General features: G+C 43.7%; 1 protein-coding gene across 9 annotated transcripts in view; it reads left to right on the top strand.

Moving 5' to 3' along the window:
- The window catches only part of LOC306934030 (transducin-like enhancer protein 1), a 37,497-nt gene extending 14,272 nt beyond the window's left edge, over positions 1–23,225 (top strand). For 3 of the 9 annotated variants that reach the window (XM_079516446.1, XM_079516448.1, XM_079516447.1), the window contains exons 7-20: positions 3,218–3,434; positions 3,826–3,842; positions 6,209–6,322; positions 6,695–6,748; positions 7,170–7,319; positions 7,589–7,727; positions 8,811–9,013; positions 11,640–11,716; positions 12,932–13,181; positions 15,062–15,309; positions 17,753–17,900; positions 18,754–18,904; positions 19,868–19,944; positions 20,273–23,225. In XM_079516446.1, the coding sequence (XP_079372572.1) occupies positions 3,218–3,434; positions 3,826–3,842; positions 6,209–6,322; positions 6,695–6,748; positions 7,170–7,319; positions 7,589–7,727; positions 8,811–9,013; positions 11,640–11,716; positions 12,932–13,181; positions 15,062–15,309; positions 17,753–17,900; positions 18,754–18,904; positions 19,868–19,944; positions 20,273–20,380 (1,953 nt within the window). In that variant the 3' untranslated portion in view covers positions 20,381–23,225. The remainder of the gene's footprint in view (positions 1–3,217; positions 3,435–3,825; positions 3,843–6,208; positions 6,323–6,694; positions 6,749–7,169; positions 7,320–7,588; positions 7,728–8,810; positions 9,014–11,639; positions 11,717–12,931; positions 13,182–15,061; positions 15,310–17,752; positions 17,901–18,753; positions 18,905–19,867; positions 19,945–20,272) is intronic. The other 6 variants (XR_013791277.1, XR_013791278.1, XR_013791279.1 and 3 more) reach the window with 6 other exon arrangements.
- The last annotated feature ends 2,159 nt before the right edge of the window (positions 23,226–25,384 follow it).

Consider the following 25,384-nt stretch of genomic DNA (forward strand, 5'->3'; position numbering starts at 1 on the left):
ATATTCACATTTATTTATTTAACAAGGCTATGGTATTGTTATAACTCGTACACCCACACGTTTTAGAAAGAGTAGTTAAAGAAAACTTTGGAGGAATTGGCATGAGTCTCTGCTGGAGAGGTGCCCGACCAACCAGCAGGAGGCGCTAATGCAACGACAAGCACACAATCCCCTGACACCCACCTGCCAAAAGGGAAAAACGGACTGCATACATACAGATCAGCGCCATTACTTATAAACACAATTTGTCTTTATAGCGCTCTTGTGAATCTGTCCACCTTCTCCAAGTAGTTTTTGAAGCTGGATTTTAACATTTGGTGTATTACTTTCGATGTACCACAGTGTGTAGCCAGAGCCTTCTGTAGCTGTCCGTTGGTAGGTACAGTAGGTATTGTCGAGTGACGACACCTTCAAAATGGAGGATCTCGAGTAGTCTCAAGATTTTGGGGGAATGTCCCAGTCAACTTTGCAAGGCCTATTGTGTTCACTGGAGCACCTGGTGAATTGAAATCAAAATTGTACTCTGTGGAAAAAGGTAGTCGGCGAACCTTTTCGTCATCGACGAAATTAACTCTGGTGGAGCCAAGTGGCACCAGTACGCCCACTAGTTTTCCTGACTGCGCTGCTGTTGGCTGTAGCAGAGCAGGGCATTTGAGGATCCTGGCTTTTCAACCATTGTAATCAAAGTAATTGCACAGCATTGTACAGTAACCCGATTTCACTACAGCATGTCCCGCCACATGGGGCTCCCCTGCTCGGTCATGGTATTGTGGGAGTGGTGAGACTTTGGAGGGCCCAAATACAAATGCAGAAGCAAGGATGATTTACACGGGGGCCAGATTTTCTCTCACACCTTTTGAATTACTGAGAGCTGACAGGGTGTTGTGCACATTTCACTACAATATTTACTAAACCGTGTTTAAGAGAGATTTGGCATGGCAAGGATGAAAAGAGGGAAAACTACTTTGCTAGCAACTTCAGTATGTAGTTTAACTATGCAGAGGGTTAGGCCAGGGTGTGAAGTCAGAGAAAGGAGGAGACTTGACTGGTGGGGAGGAGGGGTTGTAGAGTTAAAGTTCAAGGGAACTAAATTGTCAAAATGGATCAGCTTGGCAAATGACATGGGTTCTGGCAGTGCGAGTTAGGTTAGTGAGAGGTGAGCTGGGCTTGGTTGGTTGGTTGGCGGGCTGGCTGGCGTGGACTGACAGGTTTTGTGTGTGATGGGCTGGTGGGGGTTGATTTGGCAGTTGCCATTTAAGTCTTAATTGCTGGATTCCAGTGTTTGTAAAAGGGGGGTTGCACCCATGCTTCCCTCCTCTCCTCTCCCATCTCCCACGCCAGCCTGTCATTCACCCTGTTTGTGTGAGTTAAATGAGTGTAATGAAGCATGTTGCCCCTGCCTCTGTTGCGCACGCACGCACGCACACACACACACACACACACACACACACACACCCCCCCTGACAAGCCATGGCTCCCCTCCCCTCGCCTCAACCAATACTTCCCGTCCATTTAATCCCACCAGGGGTCCTCTGTTTGTGTGTGCACGTCTGTTTGTGTGTGTATGTGTGTTTTTTTTAGCAGTGTGGATTTCTATTATCCCATAGAAACAACAGGCAGGGTGTTTGCTGGTTATGTGTGCATGCCTTGTTTATTGTGCGTGTGTATGTGCGTGCGTGCGTGCGTGTGCGCGCGGGGGCGACACATGCATGTGTGTGTTCAAGTGTGATGTGTTTATGTTTGCCTGTTTGTCAGGCAAGTCAACCGGGAAACCGTGAACGTAGGCGTGTGTATTTGTGCGCACCATTGACTGTATGAAACAGGTGTGTGCGCACATGCACACGGCGTGTGCACATGTACAAACAGGCGCAGGGCTGTTGTGGGGGTTGAGAAGCAATGGCGTCGTTCTTTTTGTTGTTCATGGGGGGGGAGAAGAGAAGACAGGGGGTGGTTTAGTCAATTAGGTGAGATAAAAAGTCTGTTTGACCTCCAGTGCTCCCCCATCTGACCCCCAGCCCCACTTGCTCCTACCGAGTTGGCTCCAGCACCCCGCCACCTCCTTCATCTCTATCTCCGTCCTAACCCCTCCTCTCTCCTTCCCTCTTTCCTTCCACCCCCCCCCACCTCTCTCTCTCTCTCTCTCTCTCTCTCTCTCTCTCTCTCTCTCTCTCTCTCTCTCTCTCTCTCTCTCTCTCTCTCTCTCTCTCTCTCTCTCTCTCTCTCTCTCTCTCTCTCTCTCTCTCTCTATATTTTCTCTCTTTCTCTCACTCACAGAATTCGGTTCCATTCAAAGGGGCATGAGAAACATGGGTTTACTTTGACAAAGCAAATGTGAAGTTAAAACCAACAAATGTATTCAAGAAAATAGATAGACGCTGCAACATTGTAATCAAAGTAGGTTATAGTCGGTAAAATTAACTTAAGCGCACCCCGCACCCCTCCCATGCTTCCCGCGGCTCCTGTCTGAAGAGGCAATAATGATGTTTTGAAACACAAAGGCATTTCACGCTCAGACGAGCGCCTGATTTGGTGTGAAAGAGAGAGCAGGGCTGACGGCCAAACGCCCCCAATACACCCCCCCCCCCCCGCCTCTTCTTTTTCTGTTCCTTTCTTTTATGTGCTCTCTCTGTTCCTCATTCTATCCTCTCATTCCCACTCTTTCCTCCTCTTTTCTGTTGTCTCTTCATTTCCTTTTCTCTCCATTTTCCCCCCTTCACTCAGTTCCTTCCTCTATTTCTTACTTTCTTTCTTTTTTCCATCCTCCATTCTCTCTTCCCCTCATGTCCATTTCCCTCTCTCTCTCCTCCATTTCTCTCTTCTCTCCGCTCCCTCCAAAGAACCGTCACTGCATGTAGCATCTGCCCCCCCCCCCCTCCCCCATGGGCTCTGATCCCAGCTGTCAGTATTGTTCAGTGTTTGACCCCAGAGGGAGGGAGGGGTGTGTGTTTGTGTGTCTGTCTGTGTATGTATGTGTGTGTGTGTGTGTGTGTGTGCACTCTGTAGCAGGATTTTGTTCACTGTCTTGAGTACAACAGCTTGTTGAGGAGGAGAAAACTCAAGAGACAGAGGGACCTGATCCATCTGCTGTAGGACTTGATATAGATATTTATGTCTATATTTTATATATTCTGTATTTCAATTAAAAGTTTGACATGATATACCACCTCTGTCTTTCACTGACACCCCAACCTCTGGTTTCTCCCTCTCCCTCCTACAGCAGCAACATCTCTCCCATGCCCATGGTGGCGGTGCCCCCGTACCTCTCACCCCACACCCAGCTGGACTCCACCCCTCTCAGCTCGGCGGCTCAGCCGGGCTCCTAGCTCTATCCGGAGCGCTCGGGGGCATGCCTCCGCACCTGCTGGGAAAGGACGGCGGAGGGGATAAGAAGCCCCACCCGTCTGGGCACGAGCCCCACCCCGAGCACCTGAGAGGTGAGCAAACCCACCCAGGAATGCAGCCATTGCCACCTGTCCCGCACCTGGGGATTGGTGTTGGTCACCTGGGGAGGCTTCCTGTGGAAATGAAGAGCAAGAGCAGACTTTTGATCAGATTGAGATCTGCTATTCCCTCGAGAAGAGGAGAGGCTATACAAACATGTATTATTACATGTATGACTCATTCAAACTACCATTCCCACAGTCTTCATCCTTAGATTAATATTCTTTCTTTTTACCTCTCATATTAATGACATTTATTTATATCAGGTTTAATTGTGATTCTTTCTCCTTCCCCTCTTTCTCAACATCTGGCGGATTGTTCTCCTCTTCTGTTTCACGGACAACCTTCCACTCTGAACATCGCATCTGTCTCCAATGATGATAGAGCGAGAGCCTGGCACAGTAAGTTCCTACTTTTTATTAAAAGATAAGTCAACTGTCTCATTGATTGGTTGAAAAAAAATGTTTTTTTAACTCCACTTGCAATAGAGCCTATTTTCGCCCGTTTGTGTGATCACTTCGCTGTCTACCTTACATACTAATTCCATATTCGTATAGACCCTTTAGGTAAAACAAAACGATGTCTAGACACAAAGCCAGTGCTCAAATACCTAAGGCCTGCATTATACTTTACTGCATGTGGGTGTCGCGCACCAGAAATAAGTAAAGTAAATAGCCAATCTCTGTGAGGCATTGTAGTGAGCTTATAGATCTGCTATTTTCGCTGCGCAACAACCCTGTGCGACTAAATATAACTCATGCTTAAAGACACCAAGAGATCCGATAGCTGGCAGAATGTAATGGTTTGTCAGACATGGTGTGTTATTACATCCAATCATAAAACAGATTATTTTCTCTTTTTTTTCATCCCACAACAAATAGGTCTTTATTCATATGTGTGTGCGTGTGTGTGTGTGTGCCTGTGTGTGTGTGTGTGTGCGTGTGTGTGTGTGTGCGCGCGCCTCTCTCTAAGGGCCTCTAGGGGAAGAGGTTTAGCCTGTCTGTTGTTTTGTTCTGCCCTACACAGTAGAAATCCTTGGTGTTAACTTAACTCTGAGAGTGTAAAAACTGACCCGAAGGTCCATTAAACTCCATTTGTACAAACTCAGGAGTTAAACGAGCACTGAGGATTTTACTGTGTTGATCTGCTCTGAGCTGTTGGCTCCCTTTCTCCTCCAAATGAGCCTTTTTCACGCACACATGCACATGCACGCTCTTCTCACACTGACGTGCACACGCACGCACGCACGCACACACGCATGCACACACACACACACACACACACACACACACACACAGACACACACACACACACACAGCCTCCTAGCCCAGCCTGCATTGTTGTGCCTATTTAACACCTCAGTGAGCAGATTACCCCCCCACCCCTCCAACCCTCACTCCCCCCTTTCTTCCCCCATCGCCCCTGATCCTGCGCTTAAAGACTCTCATTGTGTTTAATATCACCGCCACCGCCACCGAGGTGGGGGGGGGGGGGGGGGTTTGGGGAGGCAGAGGCAGTCATATGACACTGAGCTTGTGTGTGTGTGTGTGTGTGTGTGTGTGTGCGCGCGCGTGCCTGCGTGTGCGTGCGACCGTGCTAAAAGGGAATAGAGGAGGGACGGAGGGGGGAAATTGCTTATGTTTTGCGGGTCACTGCTCCTCTGCTCAGCTCACTAAAACCTTTCAATAAGGGAGGAGATGGAGGGAGGGCTCATGAAGGAAAAGGCCCTTTAGCAGAATGCAGGAACCCCCCCCCCCCCCCCCCCTCCATCGTCCCTCCCCTCCGCCCTTGTCATCCTTTCTTTCTTCTCCTCCGCACACTCACACCCTTCCTTCATCCTCCGTCCTCTAATCTCATCCCCTTCCCCTCCTCCCCCTTTTCCCTCAACCACCCTCCACCCCCGTCCTTTTCCACCCTCAGCTATTCCTCCTTCATTTACCCTTTACCCCTTCAAATCGTGTGTGTGTGTGTGTGTGTGTGTGTGTGTGTGTGTGTGTGTGTGTGTGTGTTGCACATTTCATTGACAGGCCGAAGCTATAATGGACTCAACATGAAGCTCTAATCCATTAACAATAGAATCCGTTGGTCAGGGAGCCAGAGGGGGTGAACTGTGTGTGTGTACGTGCATATGTCTGTAATACTAGTCCAGAGACATGGAGGGAGGGGTGTGTTGTAGAAGTAACACACACACAGGCTTTCATAGTCAATTGCACGGCAAACACATTATAGGCATGCACACGCACACACACACACACACTGCAGCCATTGCAGTTTGTCAAAGCCAGGAGAGGGAGCACTGATAAATTGTGAGATCCACTCAGTGTAATCAACTGTGTGTGTGTGGTTGGTCTTAAAGTGTGTGGGTGACCTACATTCATACTGGGTACCATTATGCTAGTGGTCGTGGTGCGTTTCTCTAACCTGCAGGGTGATGCATTGCACACCGGTGTAACTCACCAAAGATGGCCGAACTACAAGCTCTCACTGCGATGTGTTAGGAGTTTGTAGATGGACTATTTTCTGTGCGTGACTAACTAAGAGTATACATCACCCCTAAGTTGAATCATCACCCCTAAGTTGAATCAGCATGTAGAGAATTTAGGACACTGACAATCAATTCACACAACTCCAGACTTTTTCCCCTCTTCTCTTTCTCCCGATCATCCTACTGTCTTTTCCACACTTTACACGTTCTTCTTCTTCTAAACTTTAATTTGACTCTTTTCCTGTTGTATATACCTTGTTCTTTCTTCCTCCATCTCTCCAGAGTAATTCATTACTGCCTGACAGTCTGAGGAACCAAGACAAGAGACGCAACGGTCCAGACTTCTCCAACGACTCTAAAAAACGCAAGGTGGAGGACAAGGACTCCAGCCACTATGTAAGATAAAGTCATAACCTCTACATTTGTGTGAACATATGTATATTTAACCACTTAGGCTCTGTTTTATACTTCAATCTACGATGGTTGCACTGCAAAAAAAAATAGGCTGCTATTTCGTCATATTACTGTATGTGGCAACACGCTGTGAAAATAGCAAATCTACAAGGTCAACGCATTATGAGCATTGAAGTAAATTTTTAATTTTTTAAGTTTTTCATTTTACATAACTGTCTATAAGAGGTGGTGAACGCCAGTTCATTTTCAGCTAATTAAAGGATTAATGGTATCAGGCCACATGCCTGGTTGGAGGACAAAATGAGACTGGAATTTACAAAGCATTGATTGCTAACTGATGGACTGTCTTTGCAGGATAGCGACGGGGAGAAAAGTGATGATAATTTAGTGGTGGATGTCTCCAATGAGGTCAGTGGACTTGATATTTTCTGTGCATTTGTCTGAGATTGTGCTTTAATTAATAAAGCGATGTTGAACTTTGGTTGAGCCATGGGTTATAGCTACAATACCTGGCCATATCATGTTATAGCTACAATACCTGGCAACGCAACGCATTGCGGCCATACCTGGCCGCAATACGTTGTTAGCTTATAGAGCCAAAAGTTTGAAATAATAGTCATATTGATTTGAAGTTAGTTATGTGAAAAATGTATATTACGACTAAATGACTAACGTCTGTCATACATTTGACATATTTGCCATAGTCGATAAGCAAACATCTATATGGAGCACAGAACTTATACATTTGCCATGTATGGACACGATCACCAAATGACAGCATCTTCCTCTTGGATAAGGATTTATTGGTGAGTTCTTCCCTCTCCCTCAGGACCCGACGTCCCCACGTGGCACGCCACTTCCCTCCCCCAGAGAGAATGGGCTGGACAAGACACGCCTCCTCAAGAAAGATCCCTGTAGTCCAGCCTCTACAGCCTCATCAGCTAGCTCCTCTTCCCTCAAGTCCAAAGAAATGGCCATGGTATGGAATCTGGATAGATTGAGAGTTGAGTGACTGGGTGGATGGGTAGATGCCTGGATTTGACTAGCAAGGGCTACTTTGTTTAATTTGTGAAGTTGACTTTCTTAAGTTTCCCTAAGCTTGTTGTTTCAGATATTATTTCGTCACAGGCATGTCTTGACATGAGAGTGACCATTTAACTTTGTTCCTGTCAGTAGTCATTCTCGTCTATAGTTCATAAGTCCTTGATGCCATGTTGTATTAATTGGTAAAGTGTCTTTCTGTGGCAGCGAGACAAAGCGGGCACACCAGGTCTAAAGTCGAGCACGCCTACTCCTAGAGGAGACTCCACCCCTGGACCAAGCTCCACCCCGGGACTCCGACCCAGCCTATCAAAGCCCCCCTCCATGGAGATGCCACACCCAGCCAGTAAGTCCAGTACAATCTCTTATCTCAGACTCAGGATGTTGTGGTTGTCTAGCTGCCAAAGGAGAGCTTAATACCAAAGATAATTCTTCTGTGATCTCAATTAAAGCATGTGCATTTTATGGTGTGACTCAAGCCATCTAAAAGAGGGTGTGTCTGTCTGTGTGCTGTGAGCTATTCACACAAACCACTAGTCCAATCAGTACCACATTTCTTGTGCACATGGCCCAACTTAATACCTCTGTGTGCATTTTCTCCCCCTTAAAATCTAAAATAGTTAACTATTTATAATTTCTATACGTCATAAACGACCAATGCCACTTGAAGCCACACACCATGGCCCACATGGATCTCATCCGATTCTTTAAAATCATTGCATGGGTTTAATTCAACCCTGCAAAGATACTTCCCTGCAAAGATATCTGAAAGTAAGAAGGTGATTCTAGGATATGCTATAGAAAAGTTAATTTACCGTTTATTTGAAAAGGCAACAGACGGGTTTAGCATGGTTTAGCCCATTGACTACAACCCAAAGTTTACATTGTTTGTTTATCAAGGAAGCCAATTTGATGTAGTTAATTGTATGGTGTGAAATTTAGACTTTAATCTAGATTGGTAATCAAACCAGATCACTGGATATTATTACATGGTCATATTTTAAGTTTTTTTTCTTTTGGCGGTTAATGCATTTTATGAAGCATCTTATACCCTAGAGAAAATATTATTATTATATTATTTTCAAACGAAATTCATCCGTCCATGACTTATTAACTGCATAATGATGTGTAGTCAACAGTGACTGAATGATTCAGCTAAGTTTGGTATTTGTTTCTGATATATTTGTACAAACTGCAATGTTTAAGCATGATGTATGGCTGAAGCTATGGATAGACAATGACATGTACTGATACCACTACGGTCCTTTTAAACCAGTGCAGTGCTCCACCAACACAATGTCCAGCTGGGCCAAGGAAGTGGCAAGCAGGCAGCCAGCTACTTATGGCAGTGCTGAACCACTGCTTTAAACAGTTTAAAAGCATGATCAAGGCCCACAAGTTGTGAATTCATGAAAATGCTCTCCCTCAGCTGCAGGTCTGCGGACGCCCCTTGCTGTTCCCGGGCCGTACCCGGGTGCGTTTGGTATGTTGCCCCATGCGGCAGGCATGAACGGGGACCTGGCCGGAGCAGCCGGCGCAGCTGTGTACGCCGCTGGACTGCACAACATGTCACCTCAGATGAGCGCTGCTGCCGCCGCCGCCGCTGTGGCCGCGTACGGACGCTCTCCCATGGTGAGTAGGATCATGGGTGTTCCAAGTCTTGGGTGGTCGTATTGCGCAATAGTAGTGTAATTTGTTGTCGTTGGGCAGAAACCTTAACTTGATCATAACTACAGCGTCACACAAAAGCATCTAAAGTAGCAGATCCACAAGCTTGATGCGCAGCGTGAAGCGACACATTTTGAGCTTGTAGACATGCTAATGTTTATATTTATGAACCTGAATCCTGAAAAGTAAATTGTTATTATTATTATTATTATTATTAAAATTATTCTTTTTAAATTAAGCTTTCTTTTGTTTGAACCATTTAAGCACTATATACTACATACACATTGAATAATTGCAGATCTACAAGCTCAGAAGCTGTCTTGTTTATTTTCTGTTCTTTTTGTATTATTATGTTCTTTTTGTGTGCTTCATACCGGTAATTGTGTATGCTCACCATGTCCAGGTTGTACATGTGCAAGTGTCAGCCAATATGGACATCCTGGGGGAAAGTCATAGAATCACCATTAGATGATTGATTGACTTCCTAGAAGCAATTTGTTACACTCAACCCTTAATTGTTCTACTTTGTGTGCTTGAGAGTGTCAATAATTGCACAGCCGTGTTTTACATTTCAGTGCTTAAGTGTGTGAATGTTTACACAGAGCCTGAAGTCAGCGTGGGTTCGTATCTTAGTGTCCATTACCACCAATGACCTCATCGCTTCATTTGCTGTATTTGCACAGTGTTCTTACTGTGTTTATACAGGCAGATGTGTGTATCTGTATGATCTTTAACGTGTGTGTGTGTGTGTGTGTGTGTGTGTGTGTGTGTGTGTGTGTGTGTGTGTGTGTGTGTGTGTGTGTGTGTGTGTGTGTGTGTGTGTGTGTGTGTGTGTGTGTGTGTGTGTGTGTGTGTGTGTGTGTGTGTGTGTGTGTGTGTGTGTGTGTGTGTGTGTGTGTGTGTGCCGTTCTGACTTCTAGTAAAATATATTCCTAGTGAAAATGTTATTTATTTGATCTGAATTGAGAAATTTTGATCTGAATTGAGAAATGAAAAGAAACATAAAATGTAGGCATTGTTTTAGCCGTTGTTGTGGGGGGGATGGGCGGAGTGGTGCGTGCATATCATAATTCTGAATCAACGCCACAGAGAGCTGTCCGCCTCGAAAATGCGACTTCTAAAAACAAAAGTTAAAACTATCTGTTGGCACGCGTAAAAAAAGAATACAGATTCCGCAACTTCATGACATATTTACCCCTAAAATGTATAAGTCGTTTACAAACAAGTCATCAGAGATTAGGATCCAGGATCTAATTTTCTCCTCCCGTGCTCGGCTCGCCCTGTTCGGCTATGACTGCTGGATTGATCTGTTCGAAACACCGGAGCTCCACTGCCTGGAGCACGAGTGTGTCCATGTTGTTTCAGCATGACGTCGATACTATAAAGGGGGGGGGGGGGGGGGACTGTGGCTCAGGAGGTAGAGCAGGTCGTCCAATGATCCATGGGTCGGCGGTTTGAATCCCGGCTCCTCCTGTCTACATGTCGAAGTGTCCTTGGGCAAGACACTGAACCCCAAATTGCTCCCGATGTGCTGGTTGGTACCTTGCATGGCTTCCGCTGCAATCGGTGTATGAATGTGTGTGTGAATGGGTGAATGTAATGCACTATGTAAAGCGCCTTGGATAAAGGCGCTATATATAAATTTACCATTTATAAAACACTACATTTGAGGAAACTACTTGTAAAACACCAAATTTGACTTGAAAAATCAGAGCGAGAGAGACTTGAGAGACTGTGTGTGTGTGTGTGTGTGTGTGTGTGTGTGTGTGTGTGTGTGTGTGTGTGTGTGTGTGTGTGTGTGTGTGTGTGTGTGTGTGTGTGTGTGTGTGTGTGTGTGTGTGTGTGTTCGTTCACTGTTCAGAAAACCAGGAAATGGCTTGAAGCGGGTGGCGGTGGCGTACACCGTCTGTCTGCTCAGCATAGCCTCACTAGCCTGTCTCTCATAAACAATGAAATGCAGGGAAACAAACCACGCCCCACTGTAATACATGTGAAATAAATATGAATTAGATATGCCTACATCACAATGCAGAAATCAAACGCATGTATCTAATATGTATAGTCTGGTGCCAAATATTTATTTTCTGCCCAATAATAAATATACACTTTTACACAAATAGAGCAGAAACAGCAGAAAGACTATGAGTGAATTGTACTATAGCAATGCTCCCTATCACAAAGGACCAAATTACTTTTGTTAAAATGTAAGAACATTTAATTTTGGGTGTCCTGTCCCTTTTAAGTAGCAATATAATAAGGTTATGGTCTCCACTCTATGCTATGAGGTCTGCTGGGGTCAGCTGGGGAAACCGGACGACACTACAAAATGGACCCCATGGCCAGGCATTTGGGATCAATATAATTAGGAAAATGAGCCTAGATGTTATTTAGTCCGGAGTTGTCCTTTAAGCGAAAGAGTAATCGATAGAATAATCGCTAAGAAGATAATGGAAATTTTCAGCCCCAGTGTGCTTGCATGCATGAACACGTGCACATTCTGAGCTCATGACTGTTACCTGAACTCTTTTGCCAACTCCCCCAGGGGCTGTGTGTGTTTGTACTGAGCACATATGTTGTGTCTTCCTTCAAGGTTGGTTTTGACCCCCATCCTCACATGAGAGTCCCTGGAATGCCCCCCAGCTTATCAGGCATCCCTGGAGGCAAACCGTAAGTGTTTATGCGTTAGAGAGAAAGAAAGTGTGTGTGTGTATGCGACTATGTGTGCGTGTGCGTATTATGACTTTGACATGATATTCTAGGTAATAGATTTTTTTAGGGCAAAGAAATAGTAAAAATGCCAAACATCCCTTCTATCCTCCACCTCATCTTTTTACTTTCTCATCTTAACCACTTTAACCTCAGCATCCGTATTCTGCAGAAAAGATAGCAGAAAATGGCACATCTTCAAGCTCACTACAAGTCTCATTCAGAATCATCTTTATTGTCACATCACACTTGACTTTACAAGTAAATTGGTGGGTGAAATTAGTTTTTGTGCATAGTTCTCATTGTGTTATTTTTTCCAAGAAACAAAGAAAGGGAAAAAATAACACAATGGGGAACTATGCACAAAAACACATTTCACCCAACTTCTTTCTTGTAAAACTGTGATGTGACAATAAAGATGATTCTGATTCGGAATGTGACCTGTAGTGAGCTTGAAGATCGCCACGCGGGCGTTTTGACCTTGTAGGTCGGTTATTTTCCGCAAAGATACTTTATGCAGAACAAAAACAGAGCCCGGACAAGCAAGTAGTTCCCCGGAAACAGGGGGACTTGTTCCACAACTCGCTCCCGCATTCCTGTCTTCACCCTCCCTGCTCATCCTCATCACTCTGGTCTTCCTCCATCACCCTCTAGGGTTGATTTTGTCAACTAAAACTGACGAAAAATGTTCGTCGACTACCTTTATAATTCACTGGCAAACTAAATGACGAAATAAAATCTAAGCTGCGATGACTAAAACTAAGACTACGTATATTGACAATTTCGTCACCAAATGAAAACTTGACTAAAATGTTAGGGAGGCACTAGTGGAGAACAGATCCATCCGGTTGTGCTCGGGTGTTGCGCTCTGAAAATAGCAGATTGTGATCTTGTAGATCAGCTATTTTCAGCATGCAAGTGTTAAAGCAGCCATTTCATCGCCTTCAAGGCCCACCAAAATACATTGTAATCGACTAAATCAACTGTAGATTTAGTTGACTAAAATCTTGTGATATTTAGTCAACTAAAACTAGACTAAAGGTAAAACATTTCAGGTGACTAAAATGTGACTAAAACGTAACAGAATTGTATTGAAAAGACTATGACTAAAACTAAATCAACACTGTCCCCCTCCCTGCTCTGCTGGCCCTCATCATGTTGGTCTTCCTCCAACAGAGCCTACTCCTTCCACGTGGCGGCGGACGGCCAGATGCAGCCTGTTCCCTTCCCTCCGGACGCGCTGGTGGGCCCGGGCATCCCGCGCCATGCCCGCCAGATCAACACGCTGAACCACGGCGAGGTGGTGTGTGCCGTCACCATCAGCAACCCCACCCGCCACGTCTACACCGGCGGAAAGGGCTGCGTCAAGGTCTGGGACATAAGTCACCCGGGCAACAAGAGCCCCGTGTCGCAGCTCGACTGCCTGGTGAGCAGAGGAATGGCATGTGTGTGTGCACATGCTTTGTGTAGGTTTATGGCTAAAGGAATCGTTACTAGTATGACTTGTATCCACCTCGACACAAGGTGTGTGTCGAGGTGGATACAAGTCATCCTAGAAGCTGTACTGAAAAACCATGACCTTACGAGTGACTTTTACTCTGTGGAACCCTGTGTGAAGGCTTGCCTCTGTAGTGAGTGAGGAGTTAGAAGACGCGTGTGCGTGCATGCGTGTCAGGATTGGGTTATGCACTTCTTTTGGACAAAATAGTTACGTATTAATAATTATTATGGGCATATCCGCACACAATAACTAACATAAACTAAGGCTATCAAAAACCAGGTTAATTGCGTTAATAAAAAAAGATGTAATTTGTGTCAATGTGGGTTCTGAAGTGAACGACCACAAGTCTTATTTGTTTTTGCGGTATGATAGTAGCTGCACTCCTATAACTCTTCTTTCCTAAATAAAAAGTCTTGCTCTGACATACAGACACACACACTCATGCAGGCCTGGACTGGCCACTTGATGTACAATGACACCCAATGAATGGGCCCTTGCTTTAATATTTTTTTTACATGGAGGGATGTTTTTCAGTATAAAAGTGGTGGTATTAGGGCTTGTTTGTGTGTCTGTGCCTCAACAGAGCGGGCCGGTAGATTATCTGCCAGTATCTGCTTGCCGGTTGTGGTGGGCTGGTCTGGGCCAAATGTCGGGACCGAATTTTTGACCCAGTCCAGCCCTGCACTCATGCTCTCATCCACATGGAGCAGCCCTGCCTCTCACACAAAGATAATTTGCGGGTCTTGTCACAGTGTCAAGTTGTCAACTCTCTGAAGATGATGCAGTGCACAGAGCCCCCATGAATGGTTTTGATTGAGAAATATGAGAGCGTGTTCACAGAAGTCAATTAATATTGTGCTTCTAAATCTCTCCCTATTTGGATTTGGCTTGGCTTTTGTTCAGAATGGACAGAAACACTGGTTGTACCTTTCAAGATATTGTATCTGAGTTTCTTGGGGAATTCACACAAGGCAGAGCATATGCAATTTGTGGCTAATCCAATCACAATGTGAATAGAATCAATGCAAATATTCAACTAAATACAGTCCGTAAAGTAATGATGATCACATGAACTCTATTCTGCTTGGTTCAGCATTCAAAACGATTCCTTCAGTCAAACAATTCCTACTGTCCCTTCAGTGTGGGGCCTATATGAAGCAAATATTAGCTCAAGTCAAGTGACTTTGCAAACAGTACTGGCCCATACAGTACTTCTAAGGAACCGGTTGACCTGTCGTTATGAGCAACAGCATTGGAGAATATCTGTTTCGGCAGCATTCACTTTTTCTGAGATGCTTTAACCCAATATGCTGTTCCTTTACTGCACAGTCCACTTTGAAATTCTCGGGTGATAGTAGAGCATACACACTTCTACTGACACCACTTTAGACCACTGGATACGGATGTGTGTGGATTCCTCATTAATTTGGTGGTAGTTTGGTACTACATTGTAATATCTTTGATTTTAAGTGCCATTGGACATTTCTTTTTATTTATCACAATTATCCACAGCAATTCATGTGATGTAGTTTTTTATTGTTTGACAGCCCTTTCTAATATAAACAGAATCTACTGTATATGCACTGTCTGGTATATGAAATACAAATGTTAATAACTATGAAATATGTTTTTAGCAAATGGCCGATGCACACCTCAGAAGGCTAGTGACAGGTGCGTAGGGCAATAGAGCATACATTAAAAAGGGTATCTTTGAAAAACAAAAAGGTCCCGCACTGTCAGACACAACACAAAATGTTGCTTTTTAACCAACTTTCATTAACTATGAAATATTAAATTGTATGCAGAACCGAGACAACTACATCCGTTCCTGTCGTCTTCTACCTGATGGTCGGACACTTATAGTGGGAGGCGAGGCCAGCACACTATCCATCTGGGACTTGGCCACACCTACTCCAAGGATTAAGGCAGAGTTAACATCATCGGCGCCAGCATGCTATGCCCTGGCCATCAGCCCAGACTCCAAGGTCTGCTTCTCATGTTGCAGCGACGGAAACATTGCAGTCTGGGATTTGCACAATCAGACGTTGGTTAGGTAAGACAAGCTCTACATGTACAAATTACAATACAATTTGCCGGCTAGATGAATTTAAGCAAGTGATGTGTGGATTGATTTGCGTGTGTGAACATGTCACACTATCTGAGCGTTATAACCTGTATCTCCTGCTCTGCATTCACACAGTTTTTAGCTTGGCATCCATTGGCCAGTGTGAGCTTTCCTGGTTGGTTCAGTTCAATTGTTACTGTCTTAAAGACTTGACAATGCCAAGCTGGGGAGCAATACCTTACACACGGATGATAATTCTGTGCTCAGGTGCATTTTAACAATGTTTGGGGCCTTCTGTTGGTACCAGTGGACTCACAAGGCTGAGAGGCCATCTGGGAACCGGAAGGTCACCGGCTTGACCCTCTGCTCGCCCACAGTGTCCAAGACACTTAACCCCTAACAGCCCCGGTGCTCATCAAAGCCATCTAGCTGGATCACAAAATACCCCCTTCCCTTCCCTAAAAGAAATGTACAATCCCAGTATATTTGAGTAAATATGGAGTTTTCACACGTATGTCAATTTGCCCCTTGGAGCTGACGTCTGTTTAAAGGTTGACTGTCCTGTTTGTTTAAGTGTGTGTGTGTGTGTGTGTGTGTGTGTGTGTGTGTGTGTGTGTGTGTGTGTGTGTGTGTGTGTGTGTGTGTGTGTGTGTGTGTGTGTGTGTGTGTGTGTGTGTGTGTGTGTGTGTGTGTGTGTGTGTGTGTGTGTGTGTGTGTGTGTGTGTGTGTGTGTGTGTGTGTGTGTGTGTGTGTGTGTGTGTGTGTGTGTGTGTGTTTAAGCCTGTCATGTGTGCTTGTGAAACATTTGCTGAGCATATGTTAAACCAATGATGATTTTCATGTTTGTGTGTCAGGGTGAATATTTATTTTCTTAAAGGAGGCTGGGTGGTCCAACAAGTCCTTGAGTCATCTACTGCCAGATTTATTAAAAAATGTGGCTCTGTTTGATAACATGGCATCAGATGGCCTACAAATGTGCATAATATGACCTTTAATTGTCTAGCCACTACCAACGTAAACTCTAGAATTTGTATTTATTCATTAGGATTCAAACTAATGCTAGTTAGTAGCTATGTTATTCAGTATTTAAGTCCGACGTCATTTTGTAGTGCTACGTTATGTCCGGGTCCAAGTGGCACCAGCTCCCGTCCGCAGCTCATTGTAAATGGAATATCTAAACGCGTGAATCTTTTTAGAATTACGTTATTTTTCAGAAAGGAAGCCATTGAGGGTTAAAATGGGTCTTAATGCTTCCAACTCGAGTAGAGTTGGAAGCAGTCCATGACAAGTGTCATGGACAAAGTGTCCATGACACTTTGTCCATGTGTCCATGACAAAGAAAATATATATGATGTGGAGACAATAAAGACTATTATTATTGAAGGTGGTAACAGTCCATTTGCTCAGTACAATATTTCGGGGGCATATTTATAATGTGTGCAGGGTTGAGTATGTTGAATCTAGTTTGCAATTAATGAGGATTTAGTTGACACGATGAAATAAAATGGCGATAGTATTCTGTGTGGGGCAGACGGCCTGTCACAGCCAGATTTGGGAGAGCAGCAGCTTTGTTTTTGCGAAAGCGGTAAAATGAGACTTTCGTGGTTGTTTTCGTCTCAGATTTAGTCCGACGGAGCGTCACAGTATAACTCTATGGGGACACAAAAGCGACACAAAAGTAGGACCCGGAAGTATCTCTGGAGGGGGCGCTCACGTCACGGCTAAAATACTGAATACTTTGTCATACCACTTTGATCTACAATGGTTATTCATCAGTATCCTTTGGGGATTGAAACGGTAATCTGCTATAATCCGGGGGAGCTAACAGTGTACAGACTCTTATTTTTACTTTGATAATGAGTATAACAGCATAGCATACCAGCAACACCTGTTCAGCAGAGTAGATGGGCATTGAAGCTTTACGCTCCTTATATACTTTCTCTTGAAATGTGTCCTCTGCTTTTAACCCATCATAACTACTTACAATAGCAACAGTGAACAGCCAGCCACTTTGCAGCGCCAGGCGACTCCAGTGTAACGCTGCATGCTATTGCCCTTGAGCACGGACTCAAGGCCAATAGCATGTACCTAACAGGCATGTGTTTTGGTGATTGAGGAAACCCAACGCAAACACAGGGAGAACATGCAAACTCCACAGAGAAAGGCTCCCTGCCTGGGTTCAAAACCCAGACCTTGCTGTAAGGGCTGTCACGATTATGACAAATCTTGATGATTAATTGTCATACAAATAATTGCGATTAACAATTGAATTGTGTGGCTTTTATAATCCATGTAAACAAAACTTGCACAGGGCAGATATGACTAACCTAAATACACAAAGAAGCAGACCACTGTCTATGCTGCTGCCCTGTGCTGCAGCACATCTGTAGTGCATACAACTCTTATAGAATATTATGTGTCCGTCATGCAGGCAGTTCCAGGGTCACACCGATGGTGCCAGCTGCATCGACATCTCCAACGATGGCACCAAGCTGTGGACGGGAGGGCTGGACAACACTGTCCGCTCCTGGGACCTGAGGGAGGGGCGTCAGCTCCAGCAGCACGACTTCACCTCACAGGCATGTATTTCACACGTAGGACTGTCTTGTCATCGGGTGCACACCACATGTGACGTGTGGATAATACCCATTTTTTTAAAGATATTTTTCGGCCTTTTATGGATGGTATACAGTAGATAGACAAGAAATTGGGAGAGCGAGAAGGGGAGTTACACGCAGCATAGGACTCGAACCCACAAACGCTCTCAGGCGAAGCGCTAGGCCAGCGGTCCGGGCCCTTAAAATTACTTTTTTCATGAATTGAGTGGATCTGTTTTTATTTCAACAAGGGAAGGCTTTTTTTTGTATAGCACATTCCAACAAGGCAATTCAATGTGCTTTATAGACATCAAGCTAACCCACAATCATACAATGACATTAGGATGCATAAAACAAAATAAGTAAAAAAAATAACAGATACAATACAGTGCAGAAGAGAAACAAACGAAAAGTAACTCAATCAAAGGCAGCGGCAGACAGAAAGGTCTTTAGTTGTGTGGCAGCAGACCTGAAGTTTTATGGGAGTTTGTTCCAGATATGTCGTGCATAAAAACTAAATGCTGCTTCCCCACACTTTCTCAAATGACCTGAGAGATATGGATGGTTCCTTATATCGCACAAGATCAGACATTTATATTGTCCCTAAACCATTCAAAGCTTTTTGACCAACAGTGTTATTTTGAAATCTATTCTTTGACAAACAGGGAGCCAGTATAAGGATTTAAGAACTCGAGTGATATGCTCCACTTTCTTGGTATTAGTAAGGACTCCAGCAGTAGCGTTCAGGGGTACAGATAACGTTCAGATTAATCTGCTTCAGATCTTTGCCCAAATGACATTTTCTCTCTCTCTCTCCTCTCTCCCCACCGTCCAGATATTCTCCCTGGGCTACTGTCCCACAGGAGAGTGGCTGGCTGTGGGAATGGAGAGCAGCAATGTTGAGGTCCTCCACGTCACTAAACCTGACAAATACCAGCTGCATCTCCATGAGAGCTGTGTCCTCTCCCTGCAGTTTGCCTACTGTGGTAAGTCATGGTCTCTCTCGTCTCCCCCATCACTCACCTAGGAGCCATTCTACTATAGCTGTATCTGCATTCTGCAGTGCTGTGATGATTCCTCACTTAACATGAATTACTTGAATAAACAAAGATCCTCAATTACTGATTACTGCCTCAAAGGATCTGTATCTTTTTTTCTCTCGCAATGTATCTGTTCGTTCATGGCGAGACAGATATCGTTGATGAGTCTGATCCTGAGATAAAAAGACTAAACTAGAAAAGTGTGCTCCTAGGAGCCAGGCCGGGTTGCTTTTGATTGTATGGGTGATGGTTCAAGAGTTATAGGCCAAAGCGTGTATAGGCCTGTTATAGCACCACCCTGAGGCCCATTTGAAAGCCTAGTATGACTGCGTACAAAGTTTCATGGCAAACGCTGTGTTTGATTTTGTGGCATTTTGTTCAAAACGGGCCACTCCTGCAAACTTTGGAAACCAATCTTAGCCAATCAGGATGGAATATGAAATATTTGTCTTGATCACATGGCTATAGAAAATAAATATTGTGTAGCGATTTGTGTGTGGTTTGGGAAAAATCTGTAGGAGTAGTGTCTTGGTGGCACTATAATATAAAACTTAGGGGCAGAGGTTGCATGCAAAATTTCATGCAGATGGGTCCAACAGTGCCAGAGATTAGCTGTCCACAGACGGACAGACAGTCTCCGGTCTTCCTGGCGGAGACCACAATATCAAGTTTGACAATTTGCACAAAGCAAAACACAACTTGTGCAAAGCTGAACAATGGCACTATATGCACGCTGCAACATTTAGAGAGGAAATACCTGTTCACAGAGGAGTCCGACTCTGGAACTGAGGCGAGTTTTCTCTGAATGAACTAACAAACTCTGACTATAACATCCTGTTATCATGGCCCTTGTCTCTCTGTTAGCTTTGAGTAAGATTTGACCTAAATGGCTCATTTGTGTGTCCTCAGGTAAATGGTTTGTGAGCACAGGGAAGGACAACCTACTCAATGCATGGAGGACGCCCTACGGTGCCAGTATATTCCAGGTAGGATGCTTTGATTGGAGTGGCAATGCTTGTTGTTAAGGTGCCCTATGGTGCCAGTATATTCCAGGTAGGAGTGGCAATGCTTGTTGTTAAGGTGCCCTACGGTGCCAGTATATTCCAGGTAGGAGTGACAATGCTTGTTGTTAGGGTTGCAACTATAGACTATTTTCTTGGTGATTGTTTTATTCATTCCTTGTTCTATTCAAAACATACCGCATCATAGATCATGCGTACATATTGTATATCAGCCCTCGTTGATAGTGAGTGAGTTGTATGTGTAGAGCAGAGTTGAATTTGAACTAGATCCTCTCTCTCTCTCCCTCCGTAGTCTAAAGAGTCTTCATCTGTGCTGAGCTGTGACATCTCTGTGGATGACAAGTACATCGTCACTGGTTCAGGGGACAAGAAGGCGACCGTCTACGAGGTCATCTACTGAGAGGAGTTAAAGGACAGGAGTAATTTTTTATTTTTTTAACGCCTGCAAAGTGTTTTCCTCAGAAACCTCCTCATGGGACCAGAAAGGAACAGAGCATGACGGGACATTCCATAATTTTCTACTACTTTGTCTAAGGAATACAGAGAGAGGAGAGAGGTACATTGTACATGTCTAAGGAATACAGAGAGAGGAGAGAGGTACATTGTACATGTCTACGGAATACAGAGAGAGGAGAGAGGTACATTGTACATGTCTAAGGAATACAGAGAGAGGAGAGAGGTACATTGTACATGTCTACGGAATACAGAGAGAGGAGAGAGGTACATTGTACATGTCTAAGGAATACAGAGAGAGGAGAGAGGTACATTGTACATGTCTAAGGAATACAGCGAGAGGAGAGAGGTACATTGTACATGTCTAAGGAATACAGCGAGAGGAGAGAGGTACATTGTACATGTCTAAGGAATACAGAGAGAGGAGGGAGGTACATTGTACATGTACATGTCTAAGGAATACAGAGAGAGGAGGGAGGTACATTGTACATGTACATGTCTAAGGAATACAGAGAGAGGAGGGAGGTACATTGTACATGCACATTTCCAAGGCGTTTCTAGGATTACCTCCGTAGTGGTTAGGAAAATAAATGACATTAATGTGAGCAGAGGAACTGTGACATACAGTATATATTATATATGGACATCAAATGATCAGAACCGCACTGGCATCATTTAACAGGACCAGACACTGACTGAACCAAAGGGGCTCACTCTACTGTTTTAATTCTGATCTGGGACATTGGATTGAACAAAATACACAGACTGTTGTCTGTGACCAGACCAGGGTGCACAGACCCTAGACCAGGGTGCACAGACCCTAGACCAGGGTGCACAGACCCTAGCATAACAGACTGGGATGGATATGGAAACAGCTCAACTGATCAGACTGGATGAACTGATGGACGGCTGGATATTTGAATATTGCAATGCAAATGATGATGATTCTTTTTTCCTTCTTTTTTTTTTAACCGAGTTCCAGATAGAGAATGTTCAGTGTTTGGTGACCTCTCTGTTCTGTCCCCGGGTAATGACCTTTTGACCTCAGCTCGCTGTTCTGACATGCCTCCCCCACCAAGGTCTGGATAATGTTAGATTTTAACACTATTCAGTCAGGACAATGTTATGTTCAAACAGTTTGAACATAACATTGTCCTGATCTTCTACATACTGTAGCCACTGTTCAGTATGAGCACGCAGTGGGCGGAGAAATGTCAGCGTTCAACATTCACCACTGTCGTCGTTATAGTTGTGGTAAGAGGACAGTATGGAGGGTCTTTTATTCCACCTCTAAGATGACATTATGGAGTGTGTTTTATCCTACTGAAGCCTGATCAAATCATACTGAACCCAATCACTGAAAAACCCATTAAGACTTGAGGCCGAAGTGTCTGGCATCTGGAAAACCTATGTTTCTGTGCCAGTGGTACCAGTGGACGCCCATCTCAATATTTTGTTCCATGGATTTATCACACCTACTACAGTATAATAGGACAGTACAGATAGGGTCATTGTTCCTTCCTGTTGTTCTGTTTTGAGTTGTGTCACTGAATTGACCCCAAAGAAGCAGTTTTGTTGTTTTGTTAACTGGGCTGCTGTTTCAGATGAACAAACAGTCTGGTTCATATTGTGTTCTTATTCTTAACATGTATAATTTGGCCCCGGTCCCAGAAAAGTATTGAGCCTCTGACCTCAACAATGTACATGTTTTTTAAACATTTGAGAAGAATTTGATTTCCCCATTGGAAAGTTGCATTTGGTATCGTCGACGTGAATTTAAAATGAGTTTTAAACCTCTTAATAGGTTTAAGCTTTGCCTTTGATCCTCCTTTGAAACACATGATGTCTTATTGGCTGGCTGGCCTGGTCCTGCCTCACAGACACAACGTCTTATTGGCTGGTTGACCTGACCTGGTTCTGCCGTGACCATGCTTTTCCTCCCCAAAATCACACACAATTGGCGACTCCCCCTTCTGTGACGCACACGGAACTGCTTCGCCCCTAGTCATGTGTCACATTCCAGGAGAACAGCACTGCCCCGCTTTCCTCCGTGGTGGAAAATATTGCTCAGGGCTGGCATTGCCTAGGGGGGGCAATAATTTACGATTCTGTGTGTATCGCTATCGTTACATAACTCGAACGTCACTGAGTCGGCTCTAGCGGAGGAAAAGCGCCTTTGCGTCTCAAAGACGTGAAGTCTTATTGGCTGGTTGGCCTTGTCCGTTCTCTGCGGCAGGCTCCAAAATGTTTATCTTATCGTCTTTTTGTCTTGAAAGTCGTCTTGAAACAAGTTGAAGAAAATCAGTGGGTGTTATCATTTCACTTGTTGGAATAAAAATTTAAAATATATATTTAAAAAATGTATTAATAAATTAATATTCTTGAAACAAGCAAAACTATATCATCCTATTATGATTTGTCAACTTCTTTTATGAAAAATAACTGACTGAACACAAGCTAACATGAGATACAAGATGAACATTTTAATTATGGTATACAAGTTTGAGGTGTGAATTGATCTGCTTCAGTCATGTCACCTGTTGATTTCATGACCTTGTGGTCAGTTTTTTTTATGTTGGTCTTTTTCTAGTAATTCTTTGTTTCTGTCCACTATGAACGTTTGTAAAAAATAATTGTACATATTTGTTTTTGTTTTCTTACCGTACACAATTTAGAAATAATGAACTTGTTTTTTTGTACGTCTTTTCCAATTAAAAGAAACATCTAACATGGAGAAACACTAAATGGTCTTAATGGTAGCTAATATAAAAGGATGACTAGACAATAAATGTTTTTTTCTAACGAGTCTTCCTTCATTTCAGAATCATTATCAGAATTATTTCTATTGCCAGGATTGCACATACAACTAAGGAATATGTATCGGCGAGGTTGGAGCATTACACTGAATAAGGACCGTATGAAGAAATATAAAGGTAAGTTATAAAGGCATACAACTTTATTTGACACTTTGGCTTTTGTGGATTGTTATCAAATTATAATTCATTTGTAACGACTAAACCAAATAACCTCCCTCCAGAGTTTTAAAATGTGCTCTGCTTTATGTTATATTTTTCTTATGTGTAGAGCAGCAAATGGGAATAACAACATAAGTAAGTCATATTAAAGTCTTTGTTATTGGTACGTACATTATACACAAAGCACACACACGTATACGTGTGTGACTGTGCTTTGTGTATAATGTACCAATAACTGTAGGGATAGATGGATACTTTATTTTGTCCTTTCGGAAATTTGTCTTGTGCACAGCAATCATCAGGGTACAGAAAACATATACAAACAAACAGATCACTCAGTACATTGACAATAAAGAAACGATGCCAACAGAAGGCCACCAGTCGGTTCCAAGAGGCATCAAATCACACTTTATGCACGGAACTGGGATGGGATAGGAACAAACGATCTTGAGGCCCTAGCCTGCAGAGAAGGTACCATGTACCGTCGCCCTGATGGTAAAAGATAGTATTGGCTGTGTAACGGGTGTGTATTGTCCCTAGTAATAGCTTTCCCCTTCCTGAGTACCCGGGTCTCATACATTGAGGTCATACTCTCAAATCGTACCCCAGCTATTTTGCTGGACACGTTGAGGATTTTATGGAGTTTGTTCTTATTAACCAATGATAATGAGCCATACCAGGAAACAAAACAAAATGTCAATGCACTCTCCACAAAGGATCGATGTAAAAGTAACATCAATTTTTTTACCACGTTATACTGTCTCAGTCTCTCTGCTGACCTTTCTTATAAATGGAATGAGGTGAGGATGAGGATTGTAGGTTACAATTATTTTCATGTTAATTTGTATGATAATATGCTTCATTTATCGAGCAATTTACTGCAAGGTTAGCATTGAATGGATGAAATTAAGTAATCAGTTTGAATAGTTAATAGGGGAGGCAGACACATAAGTTGGGGCATGGATCTCCAACTTCCATCGTTACCGACTTGGTGCTTTACAGCCGGGCACCAGTCTAGTGGATTCTCTGGCAAATACATGGACATTGTATTTGACAAACCCGCACCTTGACATGTACACACAAGAACTAAGTATTGATACTATAGAATTGATTATTTGCATTGCAAAACGATTCAATACCGATTATGGTATTTGCATTGCAAAACGATAACGATGCGATGTAGTTACTATACGTTATACCCCTAGTTAATCTGATCTGAGCATTGAGTATTACATCAGCACTGTGTGACTAATTTGTATCACTTTAATAGTTTCATTACAGCATGGTCTGTTTTGTAGTACCGTTTTATTTTGTTTTAGCCAATTTGGGACCTTTGCCCTTCATGACTCATTTTAACACATTCAGACGGTAGGACGTGTGGAAACGTCATATGAAATACAACCGATGGATCCAGAGGACTCGGAGAGAAGCCCCGTATGTATCTCCTAATCTAAGGAACTCTCCATGGTTTTGACCAGATGGGCATACTTCTGTCTTCATTTCTGACTTCAACATGACTCTCGTTTAGAATAAAAGACCAATTTACACTCTCTCCTGGTGTACGCTATAAATCTGATTAATTACTGTGAACATAAAGCCTGATTTAAGCGATGATTTATACGTTGTCGTACAACGTGCCGTGCGGCGAAAATAGCTGATCTACAAGCTCTTTTCAGTGTGCGGCGAAGCCAGCGATGGAGTATAAGCTGATGAATGACGTATAATTCTCTTTTCTGTCCCTAACATTCACACACATACTTGTATACAGTGTTAGGTGATTATGTGGCAATTACAGCAGCCACAAGTGACGGAATGAAAGCTGATCCTCGGAGAGAGAAATAGGAAATGACGCTCCCGGTTTTCCATCTTACAGTATGTGAAGATTCCTGAGCTCCGAATCGGAGCGTTCTCTTTTGATTACCGCCGCCGCTGCCTCTCTCTCTGCGATACACAGACGGATTATTTCCCTTAAATCT

Source organism: Electrona antarctica, assembly GCF_951216825.1.
Source record: "Electrona antarctica genome assembly, chromosome: 12".
Taxonomy (NCBI): domain Eukaryota; kingdom Metazoa; phylum Chordata; class Actinopteri; order Myctophiformes; family Myctophidae; genus Electrona; species Electrona antarctica.